General features: G+C 51.2%; 1 protein-coding gene across 6 annotated transcripts in view; it reads right to left on the bottom strand.

The window, feature by feature from the left end:
• NTNG2 (netrin G2) overlaps nucleotides 1-18145 on the bottom strand; it is a 52559-nt gene that overhangs the window by 5565 nt on the left and 28849 nt on the right. Inside the window, exons 4-9 of one of the 6 annotated variants that reach the window (XR_012631824.1) lie at nucleotides 10290-10462; nucleotides 8500-8526; nucleotides 6466-6576; nucleotides 3662-3730; nucleotides 1572-1634; nucleotides 345-579 (exon numbers count right to left, since the gene is read on the bottom strand). Coding sequence is in view for 5 of the 6 variants with exons in the window: in XM_074891126.1 (XP_074747227.1) it covers nucleotides 500-579; nucleotides 1572-1634; nucleotides 3662-3730; nucleotides 6466-6576; nucleotides 8500-8526; nucleotides 10290-10462 (523 nt within the window). In the remaining variant the exon portion in view is untranslated. Of the gene's footprint in view, nucleotides 1-167; nucleotides 580-1571; nucleotides 1635-3661; nucleotides 3731-6465; nucleotides 6577-8499; nucleotides 8527-10289; nucleotides 10463-18145 lie in introns of those variants that run through there. The other 5 variants (XM_074891122.1, XM_074891126.1, XM_074891123.1 and 2 more) reach the window with 5 other exon arrangements.

Below are 18145 nucleotides of genomic sequence, written 5' to 3'. Positions count from 1 at the left end.
AGATCAGCTGATCAGCCCAATTGATTTTGCCCAATGAATTTTGGCTGGGGGAAGGTGTGTGCCCCTCATGCCATGGCAAGGACCCCCTTCCCAAAGCAGCTGAGTTGCCCATGGTCTCTCCTGGGGCCCAGGGACACCCCTGTAGCCATCCCAGCCCTAAACACATCTCTAAAAAGATCTCCGTGGGGCTGGATAAGCAGAACTGAGCTGAGGTGGACCCTCTGAGTTGGAGAGTGGATTGTAAAATGGTGATTCGTGCTGAGGATGGGTGGGTTGTCCTGACCTACAGACACTAGGGGAGAAACCTGTCCTGCTCTGTCCTTGGGGAACAGGCACGGCCTTACCTCGAATGTTCTCAGGAGGATCTAGTGGCTTCGGCTTGGGTCCAAGTGCTGCTGTGTTTGGTGGGTGCTGAACAGCTTACGGTGGCATCAGTTAGAGAGAACATCAGATTTAATACAGATCTCCCTCTTGTTTGCTTAAAAAGGTGGCAGAAGCTCTAAGCAGGTATCTGGGGTGTGTTGGTGGAGCCATATCTAGTTGAGGATGTGTTGAAGCAGGAATGAGAGACAAAGTCTCCTGGAAATTAGAGTCTTTAAGTGTGAAGAGAGACAGAAAAAGTACTCCTAAGGGGAGGGTGCGGGAGCTGCTGGATGGGTGAGTGTTGGCATGTGGTCATTACATTGCCCAAGCATGGAGAGAAGCTGAATCTGCAGACCACTGTCAAGACTCAGGAGCCCCACCTTGTTCGGCACAGACTGTCAGCATCACCTGGCGCTGATGCCCATGGTGTAGGCCTATCTCTTGTTACTGTATCAGAGACAGATTTTGTCTCTCTGTGAGGCCAGAGACAGGCCTGAGCATGCAATTTCAAAAAGCCTCCATTTCAGCACTTTCTGCCCCCCAGTTGAGTATTTCCAGACACTGGGTTCTGCCCTGGGCCCAGCTTCAGCAGTCGTTATGTTCTGCACTGGAAGGGATGCTAATGTCTACGGCTGGAGCGAGCTACAGGCATCTCGGCTGGGAAACAGGACTTGAGCACCAACGGGCAACTGCCGAAGTGTGTGTGTTGGTGGGAACCCCGAGGAGGAGAAACTTCAGCCTCAAGAGCCAGCATGAAGCCTCCCAAGGGTCCTGCCGGGAGCGGCTCACCTTAGGCAGTCAAGCAGGAGTCCTGAAGCAAGGAAATACATAAGAAGGCGTCTATGCTACAAATGACACAGGCCTATCTATTTACAAAGTTATTCTGCTCTTCAAACAGACTCCAGTCTCAGGAGACGACAGCATTTCCATGATCCTCTCCATTCACCCCAGCAGCAAGCTGTGAACAATTTCTTCTACCACTTGCCATCCTCATCTCTCATGTATACAACTAAACCCTGAGGCTCAATCCAGCCTTACCAGATTCCCAGCTGTGTGTCGGGCACAGACAAACCCAGAGCTTTTTCCCAGGTGGGAGAAGGAGAGAGCTGCATGGAAAACGGAGATGCAGAACTAGAAGCTAAAGCGTTCGCTGAGCGTCGGGAGCTGGGACTCGCTGGCAGGACCCAGCTCAGCCGCGTGTCTCCTACCTTCTGCTCCCGGGCCAGCCTTGCCCACTTGCAGCGGGGCAGCCGCCGACAAGCCGGTGTAGTCTTGCAGTGATCAGAGGGGAAAACGGTGTTACCGGGTGTGCTGAGGGGAGCTGGCAGGCAGCGAGGAGCTCTGCAGCGCTCTGCTGGAGGGCCAGGTCTTTGGAGAACCACACCAACCCAGCCCTGTGCCACGCGGGTTTCCACGCCTGCTCCGTGCCAGTGCCGCTGCTGGTATTGGGCAACTGGTGCATCCTCGGGCACTGGAGAGGGCAGGCAGCCCTCGCGATGCGAAGGGCAGGAGGGTAGAGGTGTGCTGAGCTGCCCGTTCTCAGCCCCACCTGAACGCGTGGCGTTTTGCTGGTGTGTTTGCATAAAGACCTCAGCGACTGATCTGCACCCCTCTGCTTTGAAGTAATGGAACTGAGAAACAGCACAGGTGTCTTAGGATGGAGGCACAAAGTCCTGGTTTCTAATCCAAACTTCTAGGCCCTCCTTCAGGCTCTGCTCTTCCCTCAGAAATACCAATTAAAGAATTTGCAAGCCACTGCAGAGAAATTAAACCAGCAAGAAATTTATAGATCACTCGTTTGATTTCCCTGCAAACCCTCACTCCCACTGGCTCCATACCCCTCCCCGTCTCCTCAATATTGGTAACAATCTTCAGGTTTGCTAGAAAACAAACCAAGGGATAAAATTTTAAAAGCCATATTATTAATTTCAAGCTCCAGTTGGGTAACATAAGGAGGAGGAGGAAAAAAAAAAATAAATCTCGATCCTTGCCAAGTTTCAAAGGACAAACCCGAGTAGGAGAGAAATGTGATTTCCCAGCCTCGTCAAGGGGATGATAAACAATGCAGAATAAAAAAAAAAAAAAAAAAAGATTATTTTTTTAATGACGAGCTTTAAGAGAAGGTGATAGACATTGTCCTTTTCAGCTGGAAAGTGGAAACCAATTGATATTAATATGGTGTTAAAGAGAATATGAAAAAAGCCCTGTGCAAATTGGCAAGGGTTTAATTAGAGTCACAATAAAAAACAGCCCTGGAGGCATTTTGCTTTTTAGTCATTCACATACACCTCCACTCAATCGCATTTACAGAGCCAGGAAAATTATTAATGCTCATTATCCTGAGAACCTTTCCCTTGTAGCTCTGGGACATTAATGGACAGTTTTACATTTTGGGAGGGGGAAAGACATGTTTCACCCCCAGACCTAGTTCACACAAATGAGAAACACTGGGCAGCTCTTATCTCGGGGGTTTGTATCAGCCCTGATGAAAATTGCTGGTCTTGGTGGATTTCTGAGGGAGTAGAATAAACTGAACCAAGAAGTCACACTTCATAGCAAAAACCATTGCGGCAAACAGCGCTGGAGTAGTGGGGAAGGACCCTGAAAAAGTCCTTCTCAAAACATAAACACGGGGTCCCCTTTCTGCAGGACCTACACAGAGCCAGGCTTTTGGTGCTCTCTTTCTGCTGGAGCTCTTAACCATCAAGCAGGGTGCAGGTTGGTTTTGTTTTTCCCGGAGGTGAACTGGCACTGATGAAAGTGCTACAAACCAGAGGGGGAAACATGGAAGCAGGAAAAAAAAAAAAAAAAAAAAGCTTTTTTTTTTTGCTTATTTTGAATGTGGGAAAAATGTAACAAATGGCAAGGAAGAATTTGACAGACTTCAAGGAAGGTTTCAAAATAACAGAACTGCAGAAGGCAAATGAGAATAGCACTTAATTCATCCTCCTTAAGGTAACTCTGTGATTTCCCTTCTTTCTACCTATTTTGGCAGCCTCGACTGCCTTCAGACCACAGACCGTGCCCAACTCACTCTTCTCCCACCTCTCACCACACGACAGGTGACCGGGCACAAAAGCATCCTACGAACATGACGACAGCTCCACCTTGACCACGGAAAACACCACGAGCAGCCAAAGGAAGCAGATGTCTAGCAGATTCATGCAACCCAGAGACAACCCAAATCTAATCTACTCCTCTAGCCTACGTGCTACGTTGCTTTCTGCCTTGCCACTACCCACTAGTGTGCGGAGGCATGAAGGAGAAGGGAAAAACACATCGGTCTGGATTTAAATACCTGTTTTTTTCTGTGTTGCTCTCACGGGCACAGAGGCAGTGAACTCAGAGGCTGGTCTGATGATGCTTGCTTATGGTGGGAAGCAGAAATTCAGAAGCCAGAAGACAGTGTGTAAATTAGAGGGTGAAACATCACAGGGATGGGGTAGGGCTGTAACAAGACTTTTTTTTAAGTGGCTGGCTGGCTGAGCTGGTTTTAAAGCAAGGAGGGATTCATTTAAAGCGTCTAGAAGTCAGAAGGAAGGTGACAACAGAGTACCTCATTCTGGGACTCTGACCCAGCTTGGGGTTATTGCATCTTCTGCAAACGAGCGTCTTACCAGGAGCTCGAAGGGTCATCTCTTTAACAAGGTGTTTCCCTTGAGGTCCAGATGAGTTAGATTCACAGCCCCTTGGGGATGCCATGGTATTTAAAGAAGTACTTTACATTTTGCGGGACAGGAGAGGGAGGAACATCTCTGGTCAAAAGCAGATCAGAATTAGGCTGTGCCTTGATTCCCTATTGTTGGTCAAAGGCACAGAGTGCACCTTTGGCATCAACCCCAGCATGCTGCCCATGTAAAAGAGCAGGTCCCTGAGCTGTGGGGTGGCCCTGACTACCTTCTTATTTGGAACAGCCCCTCCAGGGACTGTCTCCATCCCCAAGCACACCGTTCTGGGGTAGGACCCAGCTCTGCAGAAGCATGGATGGGGGTCTGGATGGGGGCAAGGAGCTCCGAGCTCAAGCCTAACCGTATCACACCAGAGATGTGATGGCTGGACTGCAATTTATTTATCTATTTTGTCCCTTGGCATCAGTTAATATGAAAGCACTATGAAAACATTTTCTCTGCCCGAAGCAGGTTTTGACGAAGCAATAAACCCTGAGGTGCATGATGCCAGGTCCCTCAGGGCAGTTTGGCAGGAGCGACTACCCCACCAGCCCCAACCCCACACAGATGCCATCCTGCCCACCCCAGATGTATGACACAAGAGATGCAGAGCACTGCAAATCATACACAGGACAGACACTAAACACACCATCCACACGTGCACAGCACTTGCAAGAAAAATAGACCTAAAATGTTGCTATGGGTGAGCATGGATAAAAATCAAATGACCCCAAGAGTGTGGTGCAGGTGTAGATGTGATCCCTTGTCACTGCTGAGGTGATGGTGTGAGCCCTGGGCAGGGGTGGTGGATGAACCTCCTCCTGCACGTGTACAACATAGACCTGCGTGAGGAGCACTTAACGTACCCGAGACTTGCACTCTTTTGCCCGGGGTCACTCCAACTCCATGGAAGTTGGAGTTAAACCCTCGGCTTCCTGATTAAGTACTCAAGCAGGGTACTTCCATGAATATATCTCTATTTGCATAAACATGCAATCAAGTTTCCTCATCCCTTTGACTGGCTTCTGGCAGCTCCCCCAGACAGACTGTTACTAACATACTGTGGGTGTAAAACGTCCTCCTGGGAAATATCAGGCCCAGAAAGCATGGCAAGGGGAGGAATGCGTGTCTAATTCCCCCATGAGCAGCTTAAAAAAAAAATGTCCTGCTGTTAAGTTTTATCTGCTCATTTCCAAAAGACAAGTGAAAACACTGTCTCCTTGTTCACGGGGGGAGGGAAGGAGGAACCCCCGGAAAAAGGACAAAAGTTTTCCTCCACAGGGTGATTTTAGAAATTAGGAAAGGGTGTTTCTGGCATGTGTGTGAGCTCCAGCCCTGCACGCTCCCTCGCTGCTTGTACAGCAGCTGCCTGGGGAATGTTAGAGTGCAGCTCTGCTCTAGGAAAACTGCCCTTGAAGACGCAGCCAGCCTGCATTACATCCTTGAGTCTGGCCACAGGGACTCGATGCGGGGCTGGAAGAGCCAGCAAGGACAGAGGCAGCTTCTCCCGTCCCTGGCATGGCTGCTCTGTGTCTGGCAGCAAGTGGCAGGAGGTGGCTGCTCGCACGCCAAGGCTGCAGCCCCCCATGGGGAAGGTTCCTCATCTGAGTGAGTGGCTGGGAGGGGGGGCAGAGCAGCACCCAGCCTTCCCCATCGTGCTCTGAGAGCAACACCCAGCAAATACAGTGTGGGCAACTCTCCTGCCAGCTCTGCTATTGCATGTGGCGCTCAGGGATAGAGCAGGATGGGGTACAATTTCCCTCTCTTTCCAGCCAGGCAAGACTGGATACGTCATTTAATTTTACGGTGGGACAGTAAAGCCTTCATTGCTCTCCTGCCCTGCCTTGTGATAGAGCTGTAAGAGAGCATCTCTCACAGCTGTGCCAGCCCTGTGCAGGACAACGTTGCCAAGGGGCTCTAGGAGGGATGGATTTTGAAAAACTTTTCTTTTTAAAAAAACAAAATTGAAATAAAACAGGGAAAAGCGTTGTTTCCCCCGCATCCAGTCCTGGCTTCCCTTCTTGCTGCCCTGATGATAACAGAGTGAGAGCAGAGTGAGATCAGCCAGTGAAGAGGAATGTCAACCCATGGTGTGGTTCTCTTGGCTTTGAGGTGGACCCGTTGTGGCTGGTTCCCTGCTTATAGGGGCCATAATGCTTGTCCTAGCCCATGTTACACGTGTCAGTGTCCGTGGACTGAACAGAGAGAACAGCAAACCAGGACTGCCCAGAGGCTTGGGGACGTGAACAGAGTCAGGGTGATTTTTATCCATGTCCCTTTATCATCCTACAAAGCAGATAACCAGGGCCACCGACACGGCAGCCCCGTGCGTTCCCCACTGCCACCGGCGGAGCCGGGATGGGAAGCAGCTGAAAAGAGGAGCCCGACGGCAAAGTCCTGGCCCTCCGAGTGAGGCAGGGAGCATGGCACCCACCTGGCTGGGTGGTGGTGGCAGGCAGGGGGGTGCTGGTGGTGGTTGTTTTTGCAGTGGTCGTTTTTGTGGTGGTGGATTTTGCAGTGGTAACCCGCTGCCGTCGCTCATACGCTGGCAAGCAAAGAGAAGAGGCGGGAGGCACTTACTGGGGGGGAACGGAGGGTTTCCTTGCCAGCCCACACACCCACGAGGCTGCTGCTGGGGCTGAACTGGTGACCGATTTCTCAGCACGGTTAGAACTGGGGCACCAAGAGGATTAAGGCGATGGCGGCTCGATGACGCTGGATGCGGCGGGTGCGTGCAGGGGCCGGGGGCTGTACCAGCTTACTCTGTTGGTGCAGATACCAGCTTAAATACTTACAGCTCTATCGTAAACTAATTGCCAATTAAGCTGAAAAGGGGAAATGAAAGCACACCTGGGCAGAGATGGGGTGAAGAGCGGGTGGGGGGTGCAGAGGAGCCCCCGGCTCGCCCTGCCTGCAGGTGGGCTTCCACTGCCTGACGTCTACGTGCCAGCTGGCAGGGCCTTGCCCACCCCGGCTCCCTGCACAGCACCCGTCCCTTCTGCCACCCCGCAGGCAGCAAACTACCTGGCACCACCAAAACCAACCCGTACCACTGGCATGTATTAATTTCCACTGGCACCCTTCGTTCATCAGGGCAAATTAATTGATGGCTTAATGTCAGCGAGCCCCCCCCGATCCCGGGTGCGGTGCCCAACCCCCCGTGCTCGCCACAACAGCCTGAACTAAAATAACACTCAGAACACAAATTCCTACTTAACTTACACCTGCTGCCCTCCTGTCCTTGTTTGTCCCACTGCTTCATGCAGATTATCATGCTTAATTTCATAATAGCCCTGAGCTAGTTTAAATACTTAATTTAGGTCACTTCTAGTCTCCTATGTGGGCTAAATAATCTCTCCTTAACTGGCCTTGGACACAAATCCCTTCTGTCCACCTCCTGTGCGTCGCTCCCAGCACCCTCCCAGCTATTCCCTAGCAGAAAATTTTGATGGGAAACATTTTCCAGTGAAACAAAGGTACCAGTGAGGATGCCAAGCTCTGTTAAGGGGGAAAAAAAGAGTTATCGAAATGGTTTTGACCAGAAAAGCAAAGAATATTTTGGACTGTTAAAACATTTAAATTTTTTAATCCTAAATTACTTGAGGGAGACTTTTTATTTGTATTTTTAACCATTTAAATTTAACTGCTTAAAATCTAAGTGTGGTTCATTTACCCAGAAAAACCATCCTCCATGTTTCAATTAGGTGCATTTTTCTTAACTGCATTTGCATTTCTCTGAAACTGTTTCTCCTCCAATTTTTTCCACTTGCCTGCAAACCAAAGAATTCATTATTCATTCTGCTCTCCGATTTGTTTCTTCTGGAGGGTAATTCCAAGCCACAAAATTCAAACCCAGGCTTCTGCCTACCCAAAACTCAAGGCTCTTTGATATCAAACTACCTCCAGCTTTGTTAAATAAGGAGTCCTATCGTACCATCAATCTTTCAATAGAAATCCCCGCTGAGCTCTACCGTCTTTGTTACTGACACTTCATAGACATCTGTTTGCATACATACACGTGTACATACAGATGTACACAAACTCTATACATGTTTTTTTATCGATAGCCCAAGGTGACCCAGAGTGGATGCTATGCCAAATAATTCAAACCCAGCTCCTTCTCAGAGCAGAATTCTGCAATTCTGAAGGGGGTGGGGGGGGGGAAGTTCACAGTGAGCACTGGTGGTTTTGAAGAGTCTTTTTTTATTTCCTTTCCGGCTGCCATACTAACGAACCTCATGGGGGGAAACCATGCCAGAGGAAGAGGCAAAATGAGGCTACTGAAGTCAAAGAAAGAAAATATAAGACTCTTTGACAGGACAGAAAATGAGGCACAATTAGGGATGACTTATTGCCTGGAAAATGATAATGGACAGAAAATAACCATTTTTTTTTTCCCCTAGTGACATCCACAAGGACTATGCACCGAGGTGTTAAATGCCAGCATTTCAGTTATGTTTTTACTTACTGCCAAAGGCTGAGCCTGCAGCTGCACCTGGAAAAACAAGAAGAAGCCGGGTCACTGGAAGCAGGACGCCATCAACTCTCATACCAGCAGAAGATCAAACAGGTACATGACATGGGACCGAACAGCAACTAATTAACGGGGGTCTTGCTCATAGGCATATCAGTTTGCTGCAACATCTCAAAAGCTGCTTTTGTCAAACCACAGAGGCAACCAGACAGTGCTGTCTGGGGTCTTGGCATCTCCAGCTTTTCACCTGGGGAAGAAAAACCAGCTTGGTCCTTGCTGATAGTTTTTTCTGTTAACCATTTCCTTGACCTACAGTTAAAGCCCAGCAAAGGACAAGCACATCTGCTGACGTGTAATACACTGTGCTAAGTATAACCTGTAGGGTCTGAACCAGCTTGTTGCACCTCTGTGAGTGAGAAGGGTTGAAGACCCTTCCCCCTGCAGCACTCGCTCAATGGGACGCTGCAAAGCCACCGGCTTCAAACCCGCCAGTCAAAGGGCATCCAAGGAGCAGCTTCTGGCTTTCGGCATGCAGGAGACTAATGGCCGTGCTCCTCTCTGTTATAACAAGTGGATGAATCATGAAAAGTCTCAGCTTTGCATGAACATAAAGCACAGGACCACCAAGAGGAGAGGACTTCAGAGAACTGCCTCTGTTGCAGAGGAAGAGGATGCTGATGGGGGAAGGAGGAAGTAACAGAGAGTTGGGGTTGGGGGGGAGGAAGAAGACTGAGTGACAGATGGGAAGAGAGATGAATGGGAGAAGAAAGAACAGAAGAGAAAGAGAAATAGGAAGAGACACAAGGAACGGAGGGGAGGGAAAGAGAGAGAACAGCATGTCTGTGCCTGTCAACACCAGAAACTCTCCCAGGCTCCTTTGAAGCAATGCAGCCGCTTGGTGGGAGCTGACAAGCTCGTTCCCTTTCAAAGAACCTGCTCGTCTACCAGCCCTGGCACACACAAAACATTCCCGTCACGGCCTTCGGAGCCTGAATTTCAGCTTTGATCATCTTAAAGCACATAAATCTTTCAAAAAATTTTGGGGGAGGGAAGGAAAAGATTCTCTTTGGTAATGCTCAAAGCTGCTGCTTGAAAGGCTGGAGTGGCTACTGTGGCTCCGTGACATTTAAACAAATCCGCTAATGTGGACTGGACAGAAACCCAGGAGAAACTGGCCCATCTGTGATGATTCCTGCCCCAATTCCCCTGCTCGAATGACGGTGGGTATGCATCCTTCATCTCGTCTGCGCGCCTTTGCTTCTGTCAGTGCCTTGCTCCAGCAGGCAATTGGATGAGACTGGAGCTGCGCAGAGGGACTGCAGCTCGCGGCGCCTGCCTGAAATACCGACATACGCAGAACGGGACCTAGAAAGCAATCCAGAAAGCAACCTGCCCTCCCGCAGCTGAGCAGTGCCAGCGCTGAGCCCTACTTGACAGCCAGTGCTCTACTGTGGCTAAATAATGTCTTCAAAGGAGAGTCATTTGCATTGCCACAAAGCCATGGACCTACATCTTGGCCCAACGTCATCCTTTCTATTCTCAACCATCTCAACTCATCACTCATCTACCAGTAACCAACAAATCACCTCTGCATCCACCCAGATCCTCTCTCTTTTCTCTGTGTACCAAAGACACAGATAAATACCCACTTCCCTTTCAAAAGTAGAGTATCCTGCACTGATTCAAGATGGAGAAGGACAAGATGAAAATCTGCTCCCATTCGTGGGCGTTGTGCAGCCCGAGGTGGGACTACGGCCAGGGCCAGCTTGCTGCAGGTTACTTACATGCATTGGGGGACCCGTTGGGGAGAGGCAGGTAGGATCCTGCTCGCCAAGACCTGGAGCGAAAATTCTTCTTGCACTTGCCGCAGTCCTGCCCCGTGGTGTTGTGCTCGCACTCGCACTGAAGGCTGCCCTCCTTGAAGGTGCACAGGTTAGCATGGAGGTTGCATTTACACCTGGAAGAGGAAGACAGGACAAGAGCTGTCAGGTATTACTGCTACTCCTCCCTGCCCCTGGTGTAGTGCCATCTGTGTGCATGAAAATGTAGCAGTGAAGCTGGGCTGGTTACCCCTTTCCTGGTCCTTCTGCAGGACTTTTTCACTGAACTCAGCTGTTTTCCCTGGGTATCTGGTGCTGGGGTTATGATGTCCACTTCCTTGCCCAAGGTGGATCTGCAGTCTCTATTCCAAGATACTTGACTCCCACTATCCGACCGCAGTAGCACAGACCACTTAATGGTAAGTCAACATTTCCAGCTGAGACTCCAGGAAGGAGTCACACAGACTTCAGGCTGTTACAGAAATCTGGGTGATTAGCTCAGATGGAGGCTTTTACCTGGAGGCAGAGAGGACAGCCTGGGGATTTAGATGGAGGAGCATGGCTAACACTGGTGGGACTCAGCCCCATGACCCCTGCACACTGTACTGAAGTCAAAAGCGTTTTCTCCCATGGTGTGATGTGGCACAACACAAACCTTTATCCCTGTGTGCAGCACAGCCCCAGCCTGCTGGGACCAAAATAACACAGAGAACAAGTCACCATCAGAATCTGCCTTTTAGTCCCTGCCTCATCAGAGAAGGCAACAACGAAAAACACTATTCAGCAATTTGCAAACATTAACAAACTTTTAATGAGCTGTAGTGCAGTACGCAGGGAATAATTATCTCTGTGCACAATAATTCCTGTTGCTCAGACTCTGGAGGTAACTTGCGCAGAGCACAGAGGCTGAGACCATAACTCACACGCGGCTCTGGTGACTCCTGGGCCCGAGCTCAGGCCATCAGACAGAGACTTCAGGGACCAAAACCTCTGATTTAATTCCAGACAGTGGATCCCTAGCACAGCCCGCTGTTTTTTCACTGCTTTGTGCAATAATTTACACTCTTAGAAGCTGAACCATTAGAAAATGGTAATACTGTGCCTTACGTGAACGGGTAGAGAAGTCTGACTGGGTAGTGCTTTGTGTTACAGGGCTAATTACAAGAGAGGCAGAGCTGAGGGGAATGAGCTGCTTGCAGAGAAGATAGAGGAAACACGGCCTGCTTCTTCATGTGCTCTGTCTGCACTGGGATAAACAACCTGGATTAGGCTGGGCACCATGAGCTGGGTCCCTCCTGGCTGCCAGCTGCTGGTGCCTCTCCCCCTCTCCCTTGGAGCCCACAAAGATGCTCCCAGCTGCCCGTCTGACCTGGGGAGGCCGCCTTTGCTGTGCTCCTCCTCACGCATGGCTGGATAAGCTGACCTCATGTATGATTTTTTTTTCTCCCCCTCCCCTCTCTGCCCTTAATTCTGGCAAACCCCGCTCAGAGGCTAAGCATAAGCTGGATGAACAGTCTCTCTGTGTCTTACAACTCTGCCCTGTTTCTGACCATGCAGAGGAGAGAATATTGCAGTCTTTAAAAGGGAGGAAGGAAGAAAACATGGTCCATGGAGCAGAGGCAGACACACTCAGCATGCTCCAGCTGAATCTGTGTGTTAGTGAGAGCTGGAGATGCCATGTCACGCCTGAAAGCACTAACAGCCTCTGAGCACCAGTGCTCCGGGAGCAAGCCGTGAATTTGAGTGTCTGGGGGAAGGAAGTGGCTTTGGCTGGTACCTACACAGGAGGGATGCTGTGTTTCAACTGCTCTGTGTCCCCTCTGCCTCTGATGAGGAAGGATTTCATCTGAGTTGTCCCAGCCCTTTAGCAGAGGCGATGCCCAGCCCCGGGGTGCTGCGGAGCCAGACTGAATTATTCAGCGTCCACACATCACGGTCTCCTTCTCTCACTTCAAAATGAGCAGACGGGAGGAAAGCAGGCAAGATAGCAGGTTAAAGCAGGTCAAAGCCTCACTGCTGCCGCTCTGGGCCCAGCCTGAATCAGAGCAACAGCTTCTGGGAGCTGCAGCTCTCCTCCCTCCTCCCTCTGGTGGGAGCAAGGCAATGGGAGCCAACAACCTTAAAATGCAGCTGAGGGGGAGTTTAAGAGCCCCAGGGGAGGGGGTACAAGGAAGGCAGGGCCTGGTATCCCCCTTATTTCCTCTGAAGTCTGCGATGATGTGGATGTAGCACTTGGCTCCTGTCCTTGACCCTGCTAGTCTCGCAGTGGGGACGTCAGCCCTGGGCGACCACCACCTGGTCCCCCATGGCGACCTCGATCACCCCTCTGCTGCCTGTAACACATCCTTGCTCCTGGCATCCCCTGCTGAGGGCCAAGCAGCCATTTCGGGGTGCTTCTGCTGGCTTCAAGCTGCTGCTGTGCAGGAAGGTGAAACCTCCTCACCATTAATTTAGCTCCAGCTACAAAAGCTCCACCACACAGTGGGACCCAGTCTTTGCTACCAGGAGAGGGAGGCACGGATGCGTGCAGGAGGCAGTCAGATGTGCCTGCTCGTACACATCCCCCCCACTCGCTTGCTGCTGAGGAGAGCCAGGAGCTGAGCATCAGCTCCCAGGACAGCCCCCAGCTGCCCCCCACCCCTGCAAAGGCACCTGCGCTCCCCTGCCTGCAGGATGGGGACAGGGTGGGTGCTCATGGACATGCCCCAGCCACTGCGTGTAGGGGTGATGGGGCACTGCTCTTCCCAGAGAAGACCCTCGCTCCCTAACTGGTTTAAACAAGGGGAATTAAATAAAGAGAAAGCAGAGGCAGCTGATCACCCTGTCTGCCTGCGCCCGAGTCACTTATATTTCTCACTGCTTGGTCCTTCGCCACTGTGCAAAAGTTTTGTTATCCAAAGGATCAATTTTACTGGGGAATTGCTTTCTGAATTTGACCTTTGAGGATCATCAATCTAAGCAGAGAACTGTAACCCCAGCAAGCTGACCCCGCAACACAGCACTTTTCAGCCCAATCAATCAGGCTGCATTATTTAATAGCAAACAGCTGAGTGCCTTCAGCCAGCCCTGATTGCCAACCCCATTTTGTGTGAAGGTTTCTGTATCTGGGCCTCCCTGCTGCTTGGGCTCGGCTTTAACCCCTTCTTCAGGCTGCTTCTTCTGAGCCTGCAGCCCAAGGACGTGCTCTCACCAACGATCTGTGCACAATGTCTTTCCCCAGCCAAGATCCAGCTGGTGGAGACTGGAGTAAATGGCATTAGCCCTGTCCCCTGGGTGGGAGCTGCTAGTCCTGCTTGCCTCCACTCATCTTCCTCGGGCGGCCAGCCATCGCAGGGAAGAGAGGATGAAGGGAAAGGTTAGGAGCTACTTAGCAATGAGGCTTAAATAGCAGCAGTGGGGCAGACACCTGCGCTGTGTCCTGCAGAAGGCAGCGATGGCCCCGCTCCAGTCCCGGGGCCGCTCCAGCAAAGCGCTGGTTGCAATATGGTCTCCTTGGCGCCAGAGGAGATCTGAAGGGCTGGGAGCGTTTCTCCTCTCTAGCTCATGGGTCAAGGCTAGCGGTGACAGTGCTGTTTCTCGGTGAGATTCAGAGCACACGTAGGGTGCAGCTGTGGTGGGGCACAGCCCGGAGGAGAGCAGCCCCAGCGTGAGCTACAACACCCACAGGCACCCTCCGTGGCCCAGGGACACCCAAGCCCTGCGCCAGGCTCGTACTAGGTGCACACAACTGCCTTTTGCATTAAACAGAAACTGGTTTACACCGTTCCCAGCAAAAGTGGCTGGAGCAACGTGTGGCCCAAGACATTACAGTTTGCATGACGGGGTATTTATGAGTTTATTTTAGTGCAGGTCATTCAGCTGCTGCCTTCCCTCAGAGTGGTGCAGTGTGCTCTGATGCTGCCAATGTCTCCACCAGGGAACATCACAGAGCTTGGAGCGCCAAGGAAAGTTTACAGGAAAGTGTCCTCTTTTTTTTTTTCTTTTTTCACAGCCATAAAGAACAGTCCCTGCATTTCTCCAGGTCAGCATCCTGGAGGTCACAGCAGCGAGTGGCTGGAGAGGCGTCTGGGGCCAAGCTCATGTACGAGGGAAGGAGATGCCCGTGCACAGGCGTAGGAAGGGGGTGAAGGCGGGGGTGAGTGCCGCAAACCTGCAGGAGCCGTGCTGGGAGTGGGAGAGCAGCCCCTGTCCCTGAGCTTTCATTAATAATTACTTTTGAAATAATTTTAAAAAGCTACCCCAGCCCTTTGCTTTCCTTCCAAGGATTCTTATGTGTTTACAATCTCTTTTCTGTCCATACTCCCACTCTGCAGAGCAGGGAAGTAGGACAGAGAAAGGCAAAGACCATCTTTTCATCCCTATCCCTCCCCGCAGGGCTGAGGCAGCCATGGGGTGCTGGCAGCCCCCACTCAGGCCTGATGCCATGACCCCACTGCTGTGCTGGGTAGGGCTGGAAAAAGCCCTCGCTGTGTGGAGACCCAAAGAGCTGCTCCATCCTTGTGCACCTCTCGCTCAGCTCCCACCGTGGCCCAATCTTGTCTTGCCCTGAGCTCCTTAAAAAACCCTGGGCGAGGATATGGGGCAACAGATGTCCACTACGGTGGGCCACCACCTCCCTTCCAAGTGTCCTTCCAGTCCAGCCTGTGCTCTCATCTCCACCCTGTGCTCTCCATGAGGATGCCACTGCACGGCTGCGTGGCCCCAGGGATGCTGTGGAGACCTGGTCCCCTCCTGTTGGCTCCTGGGCCACCGGGCTCCGGCTTTCCCCCACCATCGGCTTGGCAGTGGTAGCCCCTGCTCCCTTTCTGCTTGCCCGAGCTGGCACTGGGGAGAGGCAGCACGCAGCAGAGAGCTGCTAATGACTGCCATCCAAAGGAAGGCTTATGATAGCTTTCCCCTGAATTGTTTGCTCTCACTGTAATTGATGAGCCTTTAATGAGTCTCATGGGACAATGTGTTTGAAGGGAGCTCTTTCCTCTCCGTCCCTGAGGAAAACGATGTTTCAACTGATCTCAGCTCTCGGGGAAACATGAATAACTCTTCTCCATCTCTCTATTGTCATCCCCAGCCGTTGCTCGCAGCACACTCCGGCAGCTGCCTGGCCATGACTTACCCACTTTTTACCCGCTCCTTTGCAACTGTTTTGGCAGCTCAGCAAAAGCAGAGCAAATCTTTTCGGCAAAGCATAACGGGTGCTGAGCTTGGATTGTTTCTGGCCCATCTGTGCGTGCAGAAGCAGGTAAAAATAACTTCTAATGGCCGGGCCACGGAAGAAGCACCGTCCCTTTGTGGAGAGCTGTTATATTAGGATTCGCCTTGCTGGGAGATCGCTCCGCAGAGGTTCACTATTGCCAGTGACTGGAGCAGGGCTGAAAGGGCTGAAGAAGGTGACAGCAGCTCATTCATCCCAGGAGCAGGGCTGGGAGTGTAACTGAGCCTGCGGTCCAGGGGCTGAAGGGGGAGGAAAAGCCATTTTAACATATTGTTTCTTTCCGCTTGAACCAGAGAGAGAGGCTTCTGGGTTTTGCTGCTTTTTGCAGAGCCAAAAATCTGAAAAAAGCCCTGGGTTAGGTCAGAGGGACATGTTGTGAGTATTTTTTTTTCCTTGTGGGTTTTCACTTTGGTTGTGTGGTAGGGACAGATGAGTCCTTCTGGCAGGGAGGAACCCTCCTTGCTGCCCTTCGAAATGATTTGAGGTTTGGGTTACAAAGAGGAGACAATTTAAAAGATGCCAAAGTGGAGAGCACGCTAGCTGGCTGTTCCCATTCGAGAGGCTATTTATTTTAAATAAGTTGACACTCACCAGCTGTCAAGATCCTGCTGACTGGTGGAACATTATTTACATTCAAAGCTGCCTTAAAAAGCAAACACAAAACCAAACTTCCCCATTAGGGGGTCAGGCAACAGAAGGGAGGAAGGGTGAAGAGGACATCACACAGATACGTGAACATAAATATTTGCAGAGTAATGTGTATAAATGCTCTTGGTCTTTCTCCTGGAATGCAATAATGCCTGCAATTGAGTTCATTGGCCAAATTGAATTTGGGCTCCTGTAGAAGTCTCTTTATATTAAGTGCTTTAACATACATCACCTTCTCAGTCTATCGATGAAATTCTATTATCCGCTCAGGGCCGGATGCAACTCGGCAACAAAATCGGAGGGGAAATAAAAACCTTCACAAACCAAAGGCAGCAGCAGGTAATAGGACCTTGGGCATCCGTCTCCGGCTATTGACAAAGTGTCACGAGCATCTGGGGGAAGGAGGAGCTCTCTGGGTTTCTCGCTAACTTCCTCCCTTCTGCTCAGCAAGTTTCGCCTCCATCTTGCTGCAGTGGGAGTAAAAACCTTTACGAGACTCAAGGAAAGCCAAGCAAACAGTTGCTGAGCATTAACTTAATTTAACCATATGACCAAGAGCAAAATTTTGCTTGAACTCCAGCTAATTCCAGCCTGGAGGAACGCCAGCAAAATTCAGCCATCCAGCTCTCGGGGGCTGCCCAGCACGGAGGCGAGGATGGGCCGAGGAATGCGGTGCACCATTGGCGCAGACTTGGCCGTCCTTGACACGAGGATGCTGTTACCTCCTGGGACCTGAAGTCTGGCTGCCAGGAGCTGCGGGGGAAGGAGCAGGGACAGGCACTGGCGGTGCTCGCCCTGGTTTCCATGGTCTCCCCAAAGGTGCTGACTGTGGGCGCAGGCTGGCCACGCTCTGCAGGGGTGTTGGGCTAGTTGTTGGGGGATGTTTGGGTGAGGTCATGGCTATTTTGGGGGTGATGCTCTGGCATCACTGGGGCTGGGCAAGCTCAGCTGGGGAAGTCCACACTCTCACAGATCATTTACCCCAGGTCCCTGCCTGTCCTCTTTCTGCGAAGCAGCAGCGGAGCAGCTGGCAGGTCCCACCCTGCTTCCCAGGGAAAGATGCACAATGGGGGCACCGGTCATTACACAAAATCTAAGAGCCTCAACAAGAGACTGTTCCACAGACCAAACCTTCTTCTTTTCTCCCTTCTAGAGGCAGCTTTGTTGGAGAACTCAAGATGGCAAAGCTGTATGGCTGGAGGCTCTCCAACAGCTTCATCAACAGTCAGAAGGAGAAATGTCCAAGCAGGGTAAAGCAGGCTGGAGGCAGCCGGGATGCACTATGCGGTGGCACCCCTGGTTTGAGCTGAGGTACAATCGGAGGGGAAGCATGCTGAGCTGCCATTATTGTGCTGGCCTGGAGGGCAGAAGTGGGAGGCAGCTACCAGGCTGCGCAGGAATTGCTTCATCTTTAACAGCAATACAGCATTGAGCATCACCACATCTTGAGAGTCACCAAGAAGGCAGAAAAATATATCCCTTGCATGTGGGTACCACTGACAATTAACCAGCTCAATTTATTGAAGGAGGTGCTTTGGGGAATGGCTTTGATCCTCCAGGTCTGGAGTGCCTGATCCTGGCTGTTGGCACCAGGATAATGGGCTGGGCAAATTTGTTCTGCTTCGGTAGTGCAAACTCTTCGCTCCAAGTCATGTGGAGAGCAAAGCCTCCCAGAGAGCATCCACACACAGCACCAAGAACTGCACAAGGGGAAGGCAGGGATCAAAGCAGGGGAGCACAGAGGGCCTTTCCCTTCAGTTCCTTTGTGTAAGCAAAAGAGAAGCCAAGGAAACTCTCAGAAAAGCCACCGGTGAACGGAGGACAGGACATGCTGTTAAAAACTGGAAACCTCATCTTGTTGGTGCCTCTTTAGCCTGAGCAAAGCCTGAGATGAGGCACTGTTACATGGAGCTGCTCAGTGATGAGTAACGCTCCCTCCTCCTGCCTTCCCCCGGGGACT

Source organism: Strix uralensis, chromosome 21 (assembly GCF_047716275.1).
Source record: "Strix uralensis isolate ZFMK-TIS-50842 chromosome 21, bStrUra1, whole genome shotgun sequence".
In the NCBI taxonomy this organism is placed as follows: Eukaryota; Metazoa; Chordata; class Aves; order Strigiformes; family Strigidae; genus Strix; species Strix uralensis.
Note: the sequence above shows the minus strand (reverse complement) of the source record. Positions and strands in the feature narration are given on the sequence as shown.